Source organism: Erinaceus europaeus, chromosome 9 (genome assembly GCF_950295315.1).
Source record: "Erinaceus europaeus chromosome 9, mEriEur2.1, whole genome shotgun sequence".
In the NCBI taxonomy this organism is placed as follows: Eukaryota; Metazoa; Chordata; class Mammalia; order Eulipotyphla; family Erinaceidae; genus Erinaceus; species Erinaceus europaeus.
The window spans coordinates 104,590,830-104,608,650 of NC_080170.1; the positions used below are offsets into that span (position 1 = coordinate 104,590,830).

The following is a 17,821-nucleotide window of genomic DNA, read 5'->3' on the forward strand; positions in this document are numbered from 1 at the left end:
CTCTCCAGCCTGAGTCCAACCATTTACTTTTTTTTAATTTTTTTTTACCACATATACTGGATAGATATTTGGAAGTTGTTTCAGATCCTTTTTGGGAAAAAGTATGGAATACACTGACAAGACCACTTGTAGAAAATTGTACCACTGAACAGCTGACTCATACAATATACTGTAATATTCTAAAAGTAGTCTTTTTATACTGATAATGCTTTTAAAATCAGCAATTTAAGAACACGGGGGGGACAATATTTGTTACTTTCACTATTTTATAATGAACTTATACATGAGAGGAAAGTAAATTACTTTTCTGCTTAATTCTTAGAAATCCCAATAGTGTGCTTATGCTTAAATAAATTTCAGTAACAGAAGAAATTATGGTTATTTTTCTAAATGCAAAACTCAGATCAATTCTACCACCAGACTGCAATAATGAATTGCCAATTGTTTTATACTGTATCTAGCATATACAAAGTCCCACACTAACGACATACTAAATCAAATTACCGTGAAAATATCTTTAAAAGTTATTCTATAAAATTTAATTACTAATGTTACTTGGCCTTATTTTCTAAAGAAGTTTAAATAAATTACTTCAAGATAATTCCATCATTTTATCATCATAGAACAATACAATTAAAATGGTGTAGGAAACTAACTGATAAGGTAAAAAAAACCTTTAGCCTAATAGTCAGCAAAACACTGTTCTAATCACTAAAAATGCTCTTAAATAACCCATTTTTCTTTGATGTTTTCTCCTAATTTTTAAAATTACATTTTATTCTGAAATATTTTAGGAGGAAAGTTGAAATACGTAAGAAAAGGAAAACCACCCAGGCAGCTCTTAAAGAGACAGGGAGCCATTTGTCACCTGGAAAGACAGATTTATAAGAAGAAGGCCCCTTCTGTTCCTTTAAGACCGCCAAACAGATGGGAAGTGAATGGACAGTCACTAGGACGAGAAAGCACATGGGAGGTGCTGCTGTATGTATGTTCCTAGCATAAGAAAGAGGTCAAGATTGTAACTGCATGACTGGGTCCTGGAAAGGGTCTTTCTTCAAGCTGTTACAAAGACAAACGCTGTTCCTCATCCTGCTGTCAAACTGTTATAAATATTGGTTTGTCAAAAGACCTTCAGTGGTGAGGCTTTTAAAAGGAGGCATAACAGACAAATGAATCATGAGAACGATTCTTAAACAGTCAGCCCTTTAAGTGTAGTTTTAAAAGCAAAAGACAATAATAAAGAATGTAATTCTAATTTATGAACCAAACCAAAAGTTTACATAAAAAGTATGAAGTGAGAAATTGTAGACATCAGTGTTATGGATTAAGTGAGGTGAAACACAGTGGGATTTAATTATATCTCATCTATAAAATGAACTAATTGGAACATAAGAAAAAAGTGTTATTCAATTTGTCTAAAGGAAAGCTACTAGGCATTGTTTTGCTTAGCTGATATTAGAAGTTCTCTGTGATTTCTTACAGCCTTGGAAGAGGGCATCATTAATGATATTCATTTCATAAGTCAGAATAAGGCTCAAAAGAAATGAAAATAACTTCAGAATTAGTTTCAAATATATACTAGCTTAGAAATTCACCCTGAAATTTCAATAGACAAATTTTTTTAATGCAAAAGGAAAATCACATAATTCAAATAGCGATAATAAAAGGATTCATAAGCCAGGGTTAACTTTTTTTTTTTAAAGAATAAAACCATTTACAAATATCTTTAGGTAATATTCATTGCTGTCAATTCCTCATTAGTTCAACTAGCTCTAAAGTTAACACATACTAAAGATAATATTCAGAAGCTGAATCTATGAACTTAATTTGTAATGGTCACCCACAGAGACTCACCAGCTGAAGATGAATACAATCTCCAAACAAATCTAAAAAGATACTATCTTTAACATATATTGTTAGCTCCAACTTTGTCATAAACATTTATGCAACTGGCTAAATTACTGCCCTCAGTGAACACTAAGTTCCCCATATAAATAACGGGGACAATACAAGTTTCATATGCTTTTACAAGCCAACACAGATATATACAACACATTTTTTTTTTAAAAGTGTAAACTTGTATGCAAGTGGACTGAAAGTTCCAAGTAGGATTTGAATTTCAAAGTACTGAATGATACAGTTGCATGGGAATATTTCCTATTCATGAATTCTTATTACTTTCTCCTCACTGGCAGCAAACTTGGACAAAACAATTCCAGGAGAAATCAAAAAAGATCACAAAGTTAGGAAAGGAGCAACTGGTTAAAAGTGAAGGAAGCAAACCTAAAAAGGGTTTTTTCAGTGTAAAAGAGTCAAGACAGATAGTAGCTAGAGTTAATCAAAAAGTCTTAATGAGGGAATTAATGAAATTTTTTAAGAAAAAAAAAGGCATAATAAAGGTAGAAGTGCATGTAGGAAGAGTGCCAGCCTGAATACAGGTGGGGGTTTAACTTTCAAAAAATAATAATTTTTAAGTATACATAAAGCTATAGTTTAATCTCTGAAATACCTGATCTTTTAATAATAACTTATAATCAGGCTTTCCCTAATAAGTAAGTAGCAATAGTGAATAATAAAAAATAAGTTTTATTTTTATCTTGAAATACACTTAATTGAAGAAAATGCTCACTTACTTTGATAGCTGAGAGGGCAGAAGTAGGAGCAATGACAGTGAGTGAAAGGACTGAGAATTTAAGAGGAAGTCAAATGGAAGTTCATTCATGAAAAATGAGACGCAGAAATGTGACAGAAATCATGTAACTAAGACTAAACTAAACTGTTGTTAGAACACAGTGTTACCATGATTATCTGTTTAAAGGCAATAGATTGATTGATTTTCTTTTTTTTTACATTCTATGTTTTCTAATTTTTCAAATTACAGAAACTATTATCTGACTCAGAGTGTAAAGTGTGCCAATAAAGTGACTAAGAAGACTTGAGTTCCTTGGTCTAAGAAGGCAATCTAACTGAAGTGAATAAAAAATAGCAAATGTCTTGCAATTCAAAATGCTAAAACTAGGGAATAGAAGAAATGCCATTCTAGGGGAGTCGGGCTGTAGCGCAGCGGGTTAAGCGCAGGTGGTGCAAAGCACAAGGACCGGCATAAGAATCCCGGTTCGAACCCCGGCTCCCCACCTGCAGGGGAGTCGCTTCATAGGCGGTGAAGCAGATCTACAGGTGTCTGTCTTTCTCTCCTCCTCTCTGTCTTCCCCTCCTCTCTCCATTTCTCTCTGTCCTATCCAACAACGACAACAATAATAACTACAACAATAAAACAACAAGGGCAGCAAAAGGGAATAAATAAAATAAATATTTAAAAAAAAATTAGAAATGCCATTCTAGGAGACATTAAAATGAACTCTATCCATATGCAGTAAGTAGGCACAATGAAACAAAGGAAATCTATTGTGTTAAATGGGCTGCGGAAACTTAAAATCTTCACTAGTTCGAGGAAGATTTCACTTGTTCTAGAATTGAGAAGTTTCTATTCTCAATTCACAGATAAAAGATCCATGGAAAAATGAGGGCATTTAAAGTGAATGCTGACATGAAGGATGATACCATGATAATCAACATGGTCCCATGAAATATGCACTGGTGTCAGTCTCCAGTGTTACTTGGGAAAATACTTTGACTTTTAAGATTGATTATGTCAAATGTATAAATACATTTATGAAATTTTCAGTTATACTAATTTGAGGAGGAAACATACTGTTTCCTAAGCCAATGGAGTTTTTTCTTTTTCTTTTTGTATAATTTTGAGTGATCAGATTTCATTGTATTCATCTTAAAAATAGATTACAGAAATCTTAACTTAAGGAAAAACCTTAGTATTATTATTAAATATTAAATATACTATTAATATTTAACAATGATACTTCATTCTAAACTCCTTAGTAAGAAAGTGGTAAATACTACTACTAAGATTTTAAAAAGAACCTCATTTCTAGCTACAAACACATTCACTGACTCAGACATATGAACAGACACATTATCAAAATAATACCAAAAAAACCACTCTAAAATGATAAACTACTGAATCCATAAGTAATTGATGAGCTATCTTTTACACTTAGTTAAAACATAATGTTAAAGTAAAAATGAATATATATATATGCAAAGTGCTGGGTACCCTTCCCCTAAGGCTGTTTTAATATTATACCGATTTATCAATATACTTCAAAAGATGATTTAGGCCATGAAAAATGTGCTTGATTCTAAAAGCTCTTCAGTCGCCTAGAAAGTATACCGCTCAGACTCACCGTGCTTGTGTCTCCAACAGAGGATTCCTCCCACAAAGATTGCCTAACACTTACATATTTAGTTTGTCAAGCCATTATTTATATAAGAAATGATGGATTTATTTTAATTACTGCCTTTTCCAAGCCATTTTTAAAAAATCTGTGATTAACAGTGGTTTATAAGATTGTAAGATTACAGGGTATAGTTCCACACTGTACCTACCACCAAGACTCTGTGTCTAAGGATTACTTAATTCTCTGTATAATCTTTCTCTGATTACCACATAAAGCTGAGTATACTCCATTTCTGAAGACTGTGGGTAAAAATAATCCTTTATTATTTTCCTTCGCTGCTTTAACTTGTCAATTTCAACTTACTACAAAAAATATCTCATGGAAGCAGAATTTAAAGATTTAATCCTGAAAAGATGCTTTAAAATTCAATAAATTATTGATTTTATAGTGAAGAAAAGTTTTAATAGTTCCACTTTTTTCAAATATATTTCTACTAGTAACTATGAATGCTGAGGAAAAAAATATCCTGACCAACTTAAAAGAATCCTAGTAAATGTAAAAGATTATGAAAGTGTTGGTAGAATCACTGCTGACCCAGGGGGGAAAAAAGACTTTGTTAAGGATAAAAGTCAGATCTTAAGACATTAACATGGGAACAAGTGGGTAAGGGATGAATGCAGCAGGCAAACCACTACATAAGAGAAACGGGTAGGTAGGTAGGTAGCTTCCTGGTATGACAGAGTGGAAGTAAGGTATCTTAGGATAAGAAGAATTAGTTTGTTTTTAACAAATGAAGACTTATCAGTCTCTTGCCTCCATGTTGGCACATGGGATGTACCAAACCTGTCCTGGAAATCATTAATTCCCCAGTGAAATGAGAGAAAAAAAAAAGTAGTCAAAAGCCTGTATTAAAAGATCATGATCAAACAGTAGCCAAACACATATGGACTATGTAACATAAGTTATGGTAAATTTTCAGGGGAAAAAAATGGGGCTATAGCAGACATAAAAATTCTGTTACTTAAGCTGGCTGTTTGGTTGATCTGCAGTTGTTTATAATGAGAATTTCGCCTTCTAATTAAATACTAAGATTGCCTTAGTTAGGCTTTATTATTTTTTTGTTGTTATTGTTGTCACTAGGAATTCACTGAGCTAGGCCAACTTTTTCTGATAGAGGCAGAGATGTAGAGAGTGACAAAGGAAACAGCAAAGCACTGAAATTTCCTTCAGTGCAGTAGGGCATGGCCTGAACCTGGGGCTGTGCCATGACAATGCAAGCACACTATCCAAGTGAGCTATCTTGCTCAGCCGTTTGTAAGATTCTTAATTACTGAAGGAGGTAAACAAAGATGAAGGAAGATAAATTCTATCTAAGGGTTAAGCAATGACAGACATAAGGAAAAAACACACACACACAGAGACAAAAGCTAGGGGAGATGGGAAAAGCCATCTTGAAGTTGTCTAATTACTAGCCAGAGAAGTGCAGTAACAGCCTCTCTCTCTCTCTCTCTCTCTCTGAGCACTGCTCAGCTCTGCTCAGGCTTAGAGTGGTGCTGGGGATTGAACCTAGGAATCAGAGCCTTAAGTAAGATCGTCTTTTTGTATAACCATTAAGCTCTCTCTCTAGTCCATCAACATTTTGATGTAATTGATGATACATCAAAGGAATTATGTGTTTTTTTTTTTCTTACAACTAACGCCCCTTACTTTAAAGCCTGTGACTGCAGTTACCAAAACAAAGCAGCTCTCTGAGCTTAGGTACCTATAATTCTACAAAGTCAGTGCCACCATCTTCTCTTTTAAATCCTTTAAAATTCATTTTCTTTGGTTACATTTACAGAAACAAGTGAACATACTGATATACAGTTATACAGTTCAAAGAACTTAACCAATCTTTCATTAATCACATGCCATATTGGACTCTACTAAAATATATGCTAGTATTATCCTAATTAAATTGTATTGATGGAAACAGTGAGAATCGCGGAGCAATTCTTGTTCTGGGGTAAGTGGTTGAGTGGTGGTAGCATATGGCAAGAATTGCCTATAGAAATTTGTCAGAATATGCATGCCAGAACTACTGGAAAATTATTTTAAATGGAAGACTTCCGCTTCTACCATATAAAGTTCTACATTTCAAGTATAGTAGTAATTCTAGCATGGTTTCAGTCTCAAAAGATCACTATTTTCATCCCTAGCTCTCCAGGGTGAGGCAGGGACGGAAGAAGTTTAAGGATGTGAAGTAACCAAGGGAAATTAAATCCAAGAGTATCTTGACATTTTTCTTTTCTAGATGAAGAACAATAATCAGTTTGGTTAAGGTTCCCTCCTTGATAAGTTCTGCTTACTTTTTTTTTTAATTTCCTTTTGTTGCCCCTGTTGTTTTATTGTTGTAGTTATTGTTGTTGATATCATTGTTGTTGGATAAGACAGAGAGATATGGAGAGAGGAGGAGAAGACAGAGAAGGAGAGAGAAAGACACCTGCAGACCTGCTTCACTGCTTGTGAAGCGACTCCCATGTAGGTCGGGAGCCAGGGGCTCGAACCGGGATCCTTGTGCCAGTCGTCGTGCTTCGCACCATGTGTGCTTCACCCGCCGCACTACCGCCTGACTCCCTCTGCTTCCATTTTATTAAGATTTTACCATACTGTAAAAACATTTTATAACTCATTAGTTCTAACAAGGTAGAATTACATTTTAGAACTGATGAACCTGCTTTAGATTTAGGAGGCTGCAGTTTCTCTGCCAGTCTTGACTTCTAATTTGGTAGTATTAGATCATTCTGTTGCTGTTTTCTTTTTTATCACCTTCACTTCATAAATGTGTGAGAGCACTGATTATGAATAACAAAGTCTTCATTATAAAAATGATTTGCGATTGACTAGTTAGGCCAGTGGAAAAGAAATTTCCATCCGTAGTCTAGATTTCTAAATTTTGGAGTTAAAACTTAATCTCATGCACCCTGAGATACAAAGCTTCTATCTTTGTCCCTTTTTTTAATTATCGAGAAAGTCCAGGATGGAAGAGAAGAGAAGGCCAGAAAAGTGAAGAGACACAAAGAAGAAACCCAACTGCATTGTATGCTCCCAAGAGAAACAAACCTTAAGTTTCAAGAAACAATTGCTTGCTGTCTGGGAGATGCTCAGGCATCAAACAATAAAGAACAGTCAACAGAGGCAAGAGGCTGAGCATGCTGCTACAATTCCTCTTCTCTAATCCTGACCCCCAGCCCAGCCCCCTAGTTCTAGTGAAAAAGGCCAGCTGTTGCCACCTCGTGTAGGGAGTCAGCAGAGCAAATTAACTACAGGAGAAAAAAAAAAGCTGCGGATATTGGAAAATTCTAATTTACTAGTAAGTCGCTTTAAGCTACATTGTTTGCAACATTTAGGACATCAACCACACCCACCATTCACTGAAATAAGCCTGCATTCCAAGCCAAAGAGTTTACCACTGTTCTTGTATTTCAGGGGTAAGTTGAAATGTTGACTTGAAATAGCCACTGCTTTCACTTAGTCATACAATCTATATCTGATTCTGAGTAGGAAGGTCATTTTGATGATGCTAGTTCTCCCAATTCATGAGAACAGCAAATCTTTCCATTTCTTTGTATCTCTTTCAATTTCTTTGAATAGTGATTCATAATTTTTAGTGTATAAATCTTTCACCTCCTTTGTTCACTTTATTCCTAAATATTTGATTATTTCTTGTTATTATAGTTAAAGGGATCTTACTCTATTGTTTAATACAGCTTTAATATGGTCACTATAAGGTCCCACCACATTTCTCTAAGGGATTAGAATAAAAGCTATAAAAGTTTATGTGGAACCAGAACATACCAACTATCACCAAAACAATCTTGAGAAAAAAATAAAAAGACAGGAAGCATTACATTTCTGGCTTAAATCTTATTAGTGAGCTACTGCAATCAAAACTGCCTGATACCGGAACCAAACCAGACTCAGAATAGTGTAATCAAATATAAAGTCCAGAATAAAAGCACGCGCGCGCGCGCGCACACACACACACACACACACACACACACACACACACACACTTTCTGACAAGGGTGCCCAGTAAATGGAGAAAGGAAAGTCTTCTAAAAAACTGCTGTTGGGGAACTGAGTTGAAATGTGCAGGTAAATGAAACTGGACCACTATGCATAAAAGTCAACTCTAAATGGATCAAAATCATGGGCACTAAACCAGGAACTATCAAATAGATAGAAGAAAACATTGGCTGAACAATTCAGATCTATACTTCAGAGGTATCTTTGAAGGTCTGAGCCCAACAGCAAGAAAAACAAAACCAAAGTAAATCAATGGGACTTCATCAGACCAAAAAGCTTCTGCACAGCAGAGAACCATCACCAAAACAGAAAGACAAAATGGGAAATCATTTATATGACACACATCAGATAAAAGACTAATAACAAAAATACTCAGAGAGCTCACTAAATTTAGCAACAACAAAAACATGACCTCATTAAAAAAATGAGATGAGGATATGGATAGAATCTTCACCAAAGAAGAGTTCCAGAGAACCAAAAGACATATGAAAAAATGCTCAAAGTCACTGATTATCAGACAAACGCAAGACAGAGATAACACTTCACATCTGTGAGAATGTCACACATTCAAAAGAACCGAAAGCCTAGGGTAGGCTAGGATGCTGGCAGGAATGTAAATTAGTCCAATAATTATGGAAAGCAGTCTGGAGATTTCTCAGGACACTAAAAATGGATCTATCCTATGATCCAGCAATTTCTTTTCTGGGGATTTTTCCAAAGGAAACAAAAACACTTATTCAGAGATCGCTCTCTCTCTCTCTCTTATTATTTATTTATTAAACTATTGAATTTATTTATTACTGGATAGAGACAGAGAGAAATTGAGGGGGGAAGGGGGGTAGAGAAGGAGACAGAGACACCTGTAGCCCTGTTTCACCGCTTGTGAAGTTTTCCCCCTACAGGTGGGGACCAGGGACTTGAACCTGAGTCCTGTGCACTGTGATGTGTGCACTTTAACCAGGTGCACCACTACCTGGCCCCGTCTAAAGAGATCTCTGGACACCTATGTTCATAACAGCACAATCTGTAACAGCCTAAACTGGGAAGCAACCCAGATGTCCAATGACAGAGGAATGGCTATGAAAATTGTGGTATACACTCTTAGACATTTATTCAAACTATATAAAAACAGTAATTTGAAGGGACATATATATGCCCATGTTTAAAAGTACATTATTTACAATAGCCAAAATATGGAAGCAACCTAAATAACCATGGACAGATGACTGAGATGACGGGATAAAGAAGTTATGGGGTAAGGCTTGGCGGTTAAGAGCAAAGAAAATGACGCATCAAACTTTTACCAAACTCCGCATAATCTATCTTGTACTTTTACCAAACTCCGCATACTCTATCTTGTACTTTTTGAAATTGTAGTCAAAACTCTTTAAACTGTCTCCTTTACTCCAAATTCCATTAGCTAACACTTTACATACAAATTGAATTCTTTTTCTAGAAAGTTTGTGTAATACAGTGATTGCTGTCAAGTTTGGAAATATCCTTGACTATATTCCCAAGAATTAGCCTGAAGATTAATCATAAGAAAAGGTGCTCTTAAAGGTTCTTTTTCTTTTTTTATTGCCAGCGGGGTTATCACTGGGGCTAGGTGCCTGCTGCTGGTGGCTATTTTCCCCTTTATTTGGTTTTTTATTTTATTTTACTTGATATGACAGAGAAATTGAGAGGGGGAAGGTGAGACAGAGAGGAAGAAAGAAAGACAGATACCCACAGACCTACTTCATCACTTGTAAAGTATCCCTCCTGCAGGTGGGGAGTGGGGGCTCAAACACAGGGCTTTAAGTGCGGTAACATGTATATTCAACCAGGTATGCTACTGCCTGGCCCCCAAAGACTCTCTTTCAAGAAGCCAACAAAGTCACGCCTCACATCCTTTGGTGTGATAGAAGAAGCCGCTTCACTTGCGACACATTTGCTTCCAAAGGTATTATTTGGTACTTTAAAAACTATCATAAATTTGTTTGTACAAAAGCAGTGAATCATTTCAAGGGAGTCATATGAATACTTTCTCAGCAAAACCATTAGAACACAACACTCGGGAGAGTGTAAGCTTAATCTAACCAGAATTATACAAAACTCTATTACTGGATATGAGAAAAGACATGATTGTTTTTTTTAACTATTTAACATATATGCTAGCAAAATATACTGAAGTATTTCACTGTCTGATACCCATGTCCTGAGAGCAACAAGAGAAAACATATTTATGTAGATATGACACTGACATCTCTTGCTAAAATAGCAAAATCTAGCATGAAATCATAAACCAGGGGGTTCTGGTCTTTTACAACTAATCCTAATGACTATCCCATGAAGTAGCTATGTGGTCATTTTACAAAGGCTCTGAGTGGCACTGTGCCTAAGGTAACAGAGCTAATGAACGGCAATTCAAACTTAACAGAGAACTTCTGTAAGTCAGCATGAATTTAGTTGCACTGCCAAAGTGAAAAAGTACAAAAAGAATCAACAACAACAACAACAACAAAGGAAATCAGATTTTAAATGGGAGAGATGCATTTCCAAAAACGATGTGTCAAGAGGGAAGAGCTCAGCTCACTAGAAAGAAGCAGAGAGAGAAGATGATAAAGGGTAGAGGAGACGCGTTGCTTAAGCAACAGGTACCAGACAGGACAGCTCTGCCTGGTTTCTTTGGGATATGCTAGTGAATATCATCACAGAAACACAACTAGAGGGGACAAGTGGCAGCGCACCTGACTAAGCACTCACATAATAGTGTGCAAGGACCTGGGTCCAAGACCCTGGTCCCCACCTGCAGGAGGAAAGCTTCACGAGTGGTAAAGTAGGGCTGCAGGCGTTTCTCTGCCTCTCCCCTCTCAACTTCTGTCTCTATCCAATAATAAATAAAAGATAAAAAAGAGAGTTTGAAAAAAAATACAGCTAGAAGCTAATGACGAGTCGGAAGAACTTATTTCTATCCAGCATCTGCTATATCATAAAACTTGTAAGACAGCATTAACTACACAATGAAAGGGGAAATACTGCACTTTACAGTAAGGGAAACTTTCACAAGATGAATTTAAGCCAGAAGTACAAACCTAAAATAGTTCATCTTTTACTGATTCCCTTGAACTCTCAGGGATCTAAGTAAATCTCAACATGTAATCCTAACATTTTAAAAAGCTCAGAAGAGATGAGCATTCAAGAAATAATTCTATATTGCCTCTGCCCTCACCCAAGTGAGTAGTAAGGTCAAGCTGAGTTAGAGCTGAAGGAGGTGTGAGGGGAGCAGCCTAATGTAGATGTTAAGTCTACCAGTGTTTTGGTAGGTACTAGAACCTTTGTGCTAGGTGCAATGAGGCTTATAAACCTAAAAGAGGTGTGAAGCTACACTCCCCAAATGTTGTACCAGCAGTCAGTCAATAAAATTTGTTTTTTCAAGTCTGACTAGATTTTTAGAGGGTGCTCACTCACATGAGGGTGTCACGTTCAGAGAGGTGGGCAGTCCTGTGCAGGGTGCTGACACAAGTGTTATGCAGAGAATGTTTCCATCAAAGTCTGGTCTGGCTTCAGGTGAGGAGGGAACCTCTGCGTGGGATGGGCAGGAGTGGAAAGGCTGACAGGGGAACCTGGCCAAGAGTGCCGGAACATGAACACTGTAAAAGGGACTCGGAGAAGGGCTGTATGGCATGGAGTGCTAAGGCTGGTGAGTTTACTCACTGCTGTGACCCAGGTTCAAGCCTGTGCCCTTCACACTGGGTACGATAGTCTTGGTCTCTCTCTGAAAAAGTGGGCCTGGAGTGATGAAACCCCAGTGATAACAAAACAATAAGTAAAAAGATAAAGTACTTGAGGTTAGCAATTGACTCTCAGATAGTATGGGAGAGGAGTGTTATACATACTTGTAACTACTCTATAAATCTGAGATTAACTGACAAGCAAGTAAGTGAAAATGGGGGAGGTGAAGAGGAAGCAAGGAGAGGACAAAAAGAACTACTTACTGAGGTCTTCAGCCAGTTGAACTCGTTTGCCAGTAAGCAGTTTAACTTTCTTCTCGCTATCTTCAGCAAAATCTTCCAAAACTTCTTTAACATTTTTCTCTAATCGCCTGACTGTTCAAAGCAAACAAAAAGTCCAAGAAACATTGTTTTTATCAATGCACAGGATGATAAAAAAACAATGTATGGAGTTATTTTTCTTTTCATACTAGACCTATCATTAAGTCTTCTCACTACTTTTCATTGGGCTGCGAAGATAGCATAATGATTCCGAAAAGGACTTTTATGCCTGAGGCTCTGAGATCCCAGTTTCAATCCCCAGCACCACCATAAGCCAGAGCTGAGCAGTGCTCTGGTTTCTCTCTCTCCTGCTATGTCTCATTAAAATAAAATCAATACAATACTTAAATTTTATTCATTTATTTTCATCAACCTGAAACACATTCTCAAGCCCTAGTGCTTTAGTGGAAGTACAGATTTCCCCCCAAACTAAGTAATGTTTGGAAGTTCCTTTCTAAGAGTGTTTGTGTGTTACAGAAATTTCGTTCATGTTTTATTCACTTGCAATTTGCTTTTATTACTGTAAGTGGAAAATTATAAATTTTTGTTTTCCTTATAAGTCTATGAGAAAGTACTTGGGTTCATCCTATTCAAAACTGACGTTCTTACTATTCTTTCTTGTATCAAGATCTGAAAGGATGTCCTGACTTACCTTCAGTATTTGTAAGCTGCTGCCTTAAAGTATTTGCCGTGATAGCAAGCATGCGCTGTATCCGCCAAAACAGGACCACATCGTTGCATTCCAACTGAAATATGAGATTTCCACATAAAATTTAACAATAAAAACCATGGTCACAAACAACACAATGACTAAAATTATTACCCAAGGCTAAGCATTAATAAAAAATCATAACATTCACCTAATCCATTTATTGGCCACCAGGGCTATTACTGGGGCTTGGTACTGCTACTAAAAGTCCATAGCTTTCCAGCAGACACTTTTTTTTTCATTTCTTTCTATTTTATTTGATAGGACAGAGAAAAACTGAGGGTGCTTGGAGAGACAGAGAAGGAGAGAGAAAAACAGATGCCTGCAGACCTGCTTCACCACTCCTGAAGCGTCCCTGTTGCAGGTGGGGAGTGGTGAGAATGTGTGTGCTCAGCTGGGCGTGCTACCACCTGGCCCCCTTAACACAGCTGATTATAGACAGCTGAGTCCTTTCTATGCCCAATACATGAAATCTGCTCACACTGAGAGATTTATTTTGATTCAGGACAAAGCAAATAAACTTGGAAAGTAGAGAAATTCATTGTATTATTTATAGGTAGAAATTCATAGTGCAGAGCCCCAATTTATTTATATTTGTATTCAATTTCATCTAGTTATCTTAAGTACATCCTTAGGTGACCTTCTTTTCTTTGACTGTGCACTCAATTCTTTTATAATTTCAGTTGCAAATGAAAATAGATTAATAGTCTCTTTTAAAAGAAGCCTACTTTTCAGAGGTCTTCTCAAGAACACCTAAGCAAAATACCTAAGCTACTTTTTACACAGATCCATTTAACTGGAAATGCCATTTAAGCTGCCAAAAACACAAAACTATTTCAGGGTCTCCAGTAAGAGCAAGGATTTCTTTCAGAAGGATTTCAGAAAGCATCTTGGTTTGTAAGAACCATAATATATCAGTTTGCTGCCACCTAGAGGCTATTTTGAAAACGTGACATTAAACTACAACTCTCCACTGAAGAACTTTTTAAGTGTTCTTTTTAGAAATTAGTGAAAATAAGATTCTAATGGCATAAAGAAAGAATTACAGGGGAATGGGTGGTGGTACACCTGGTAGATCAAACACATCATAATGGCATGGACCCGGTTCAAGCCCCTGGCCCCCACTTGCAGGCAGAAAGCTTCAAAAGTGGTGAAGTAGTGCTGCAGGTATCTTTTTTCTTTCTCCCTAGTTCCCCCTTCCCTATTGAATTCTTACTGTCTCTGACCAATAAATTAATTAATATTTTAAAAAATAAAGAGTTCTAATAGGATATAAAGCATAATCATGAAAACAACTGCTTTACACTATGCAAACGGAAGGTTCTTTTCTTCTCCTACAGTGGCACTGTGGTTACTGCTGAAGTGGGTACTCATACAATGAATCTGTTACACTCAGTGGCTACTCCCCCCCTTTTTCTTCCTCCTCCTCTCATATTTCTTCTCCTTCCTTCCTATTTTTTTATATATATATAGAGAGAGAGAGAGACAGAGAAATTTACAGAGGAGAGAGAAAGAAAGATTCTTGCTGCACTGTTTTACTGCTCATGAAGCTTCTCCCTGCAGTTGGGATGGGCTTCAACCTGGCTCCTTTTGCATGGTAATTTGTGCATTCTATTGGTTGTGCTAACCCCTGGTACCTGAAAATTTATGTTCCAAATGTATGCACAGTCACATTTAGAGTTTGATAAATACATAAAACTGTACACTAGAATTACTTGGGGAGATTATAGGTGTCACGGTTATTAATAAGCACTTTTTTTTTTGCATTTACTTTCCACAGTGAGAATAGTTATTATTTTCAAACACAGAAAGTTAATTTTTTGAGCTCAGGAATTAGTACCCTGGGCTTTCCTTCTCATCAAACACAGAACTCCTGCTTATTAAAAAAAATTTTAAGGTGTGTAGGGTCAAGGTTTAAAAAACATTGGAGATCATGGACACTTAATTTTCCTGTTGTCTGTAGAAGAGGATCTGGAGGATCCAGAGCTAATTTTTAAAGTGGTTATTACATGGACACACACAATCTTAAAAGTGCCGTATGATCTACATACAAGACGCAGAGGTAAATATCTTAGATTAATTTGGGGTTGGCAAGATAGTTCACTTAGACAGTGTGTTTGCTTTGTCAAGTGCATGATTTAGGTTTGAGCCAGGCCCCAGCGTACTGAAGTAAGTTTTGGTGCTAGGGTGTCTTTCTTTGATTATGTTTCTCTCTTCTTTCAAAAGGTTGTCCTCAACTGGTAAACCATAGTCATCACAGAAAAACAAACAAACAGTTAGGCTATTTTTTTTTTTATAAGCAGTATAGACCTTTTTTTTTTGTCTTTCAAAAAAATCAAAGAACTTAGAATTATGCTAAAGTTAAAGTTTACTTAAGCATCTAGACAATAATCTCACAGAGATGGTTTTCCTTGTTTAGGAAAAACTTACCTCGGAATCTACAAAATGCCTTTGGTAGTAATAAAAGCCTCTTCGACAAAGGTTACAGTGGTTTAGAGCTGTTTTTAAGAAATGTCTTCTATAAACTTGGTGCCAAGTATCCTTAATCTAAAATGATAAAAAAAAAAAACAAGAGTGAATATGCATGTATTGGGTTGATCCAACATTCTGAAAAATCATACACAAGTTATTAGAAAGCTAAAGCCATTAACAAATTATGTTAATCTATTAGTTTTTTTTTTAATACATTGACTTTCTCAAGACAACCTCTTTTCCAGTTTGTGTACTCCAAAATTGACTGTGTTTTAAACCTTATCTAAGGACAGAGTTATGATCAGTAAACTGGTCTCTGACTGCTTCTATCAATAACTTTATTTCTTTTTGGATGAAAAAAATTTTAATCTTTATTTATTGGATAGACAGCCAGAAATCAAGAGGGAAGGAAGTGATAAAAAGGGAGAGAGACAGAGACACCTGAAGCTCTGCTTCACCACTCACAAAGCTTTCCCCCTGCAGGTGGGGACTGGGGGCTCAAACCCGGGTCCTTGTGCATTGCAATATGTGTGCTCAACCAGATGCACCAATGCACCTGGAATGAAAAAATTTAGTGTTATCGCAGTGATAAGATCTTCACAGATTAGTCTGTTAGAGAGTTCAAAATTCTTTCACATCATAGTCTTGTCTAGGTTATATAACATTAGTAGTATTAAGTAGGTAGAACAAGTATTATCAACACCATTTGACAGAAAAGAAAAATGAGGCTCAGAGATGATATCAACTCCCAAAGGCAGTATTTATCGCCAGTTAATGGAACACAAGTGTGCTAGAGTTCACATCTGACACATAGTCAGTTCACACCCTTGCTCATCATGGTACCTTGCTAACTATTAAATAGTGTCATAAAGTACACTAAATTGTCTTTTGAAAAACACAGAAACATTTCTTGCTCTAAGAAAGATATGGAACCAACCTATAGCCTACAAATCTCCTTTATTATGCTAGCTAATGTATCAACATTCATAGTTCTATAAAGTTCCAAAGCAGTCAATTGAATACAAGTTGTTTAGACCAAGAACCAATGTAGTTAAATTAAATTTATACTAAACTTATAATGTCAAGTCATTATTTTTCATTCATTTCTACTCTGTGAGTGATGCCAGTAAATCAGCTTGAATTTCTCTAGTTTTCTTGTTCTGACCACTGCTGGAATTTAAAATAAGCGTAATCAAGGCAGTGATACATCTGGCTTAACACCTATGTTACCACAGGCAAGAAACTGGGTTTATGTCCCCAGGCCCCACTTGCAGGAGACAAGCTTCATGAGAGTGTTGTGGGTACCTTTCCTTTCCTCTGTTGTTCTATTTCTATCCCTATATGTCTTTCATTCTCTCTTTTTTAATTTATTTTTTAATTACGTGTTTTTCCAAAGCATATTTTTTAATGTTTTATTTTTACTATTGGATAGACAGATATAAATTGAGAGGGGAGGGAGAGATAGAGAGGTAAAGAGAGAGAGAGAGATGCCTGCAGCCCTGCTTCACCATTCGTGAAGCTTTCCCCCTGCAGGTGGGGACCAGGGACTTGAACCTGGGTCCTTTTGCACTGGAATTTTTGCACTTAACCAGGTGCACCACTGCCTGGCCCCATCTTCCATTCGCTATATATATATATATATAAATGAAAACAGAAAAAAAGAAAAGGAAGAAAGAAAAAGGAAGAGCGAGCCACCAAAGAACGGTGGCATTTCATACAAGCATTGAGCTTCAGCAATAAGCCAGATGGTAAAAATAAATACATAAATAAGTACACCACAGTCACTCTTCTCTAGTCCAGAAACATAAATAACAGATCTAAGAATTTACAAGTGGCTCTGAATAACTTACAGAAGGATTTCCCCATGTAATTTATTTCCTAATTTGATTTCACTTAAGATAATGCTAACTACTCGTTAAGATAATGTGAAATAATATTTAATATTTAAATGAGTGTTCACTATCTTATACCCTAACAAAAGCACTAGGGAATTTTGAAACATAATTCAGAAAAAAACTTTCCCCAAATAAGTGTCTTCATGAGGATAAAGTGTAGTCTACACTGTAGCTACTTTTATCTTCGTATTTATCATACATGAGAGGGCCCAAGTCTTACTCAACTTAATAAAAACACAAACTCCTTATTTACTGAATCTACTCTCTAAGTAAGAAGTCTGCTCATATCTGATCTGATCACTCTCTAAGTAAGAAGTCTGCTCATATCTGATCTGATCACTCTCTAAGTAAGAAGTCTGCTCATATCTGATCTGATCACTCTCTAAG

At 36.3% G+C, this 17,821-nt stretch overlaps 1 protein-coding gene across 4 annotated transcripts in view; it reads right to left on the bottom strand.

Moving 5' to 3' along the window:
- The window catches only part of OPA1 (OPA1 mitochondrial dynamin like GTPase), an 86,033-nt gene that overhangs the window by 14,206 nt on the left and 54,006 nt on the right, over positions 1-17,821 (bottom strand). For all 4 annotated transcript variants that reach the window (XM_016185698.2, XM_016185699.2, XM_016185700.2 and 1 more), the window contains 3 exons: positions 15,498-15,614; positions 13,011-13,104; positions 12,302-12,412 (listed from right to left, as the gene is read on the bottom strand). In XM_016185698.2, coding sequence (XP_016041184.1) covers positions 12,302-12,412; positions 13,011-13,104; positions 15,498-15,614 — 322 coding nt within the window. The remainder of the gene's footprint in view (positions 1-12,301; positions 12,413-13,010; positions 13,105-15,497; positions 15,615-17,821) is intronic.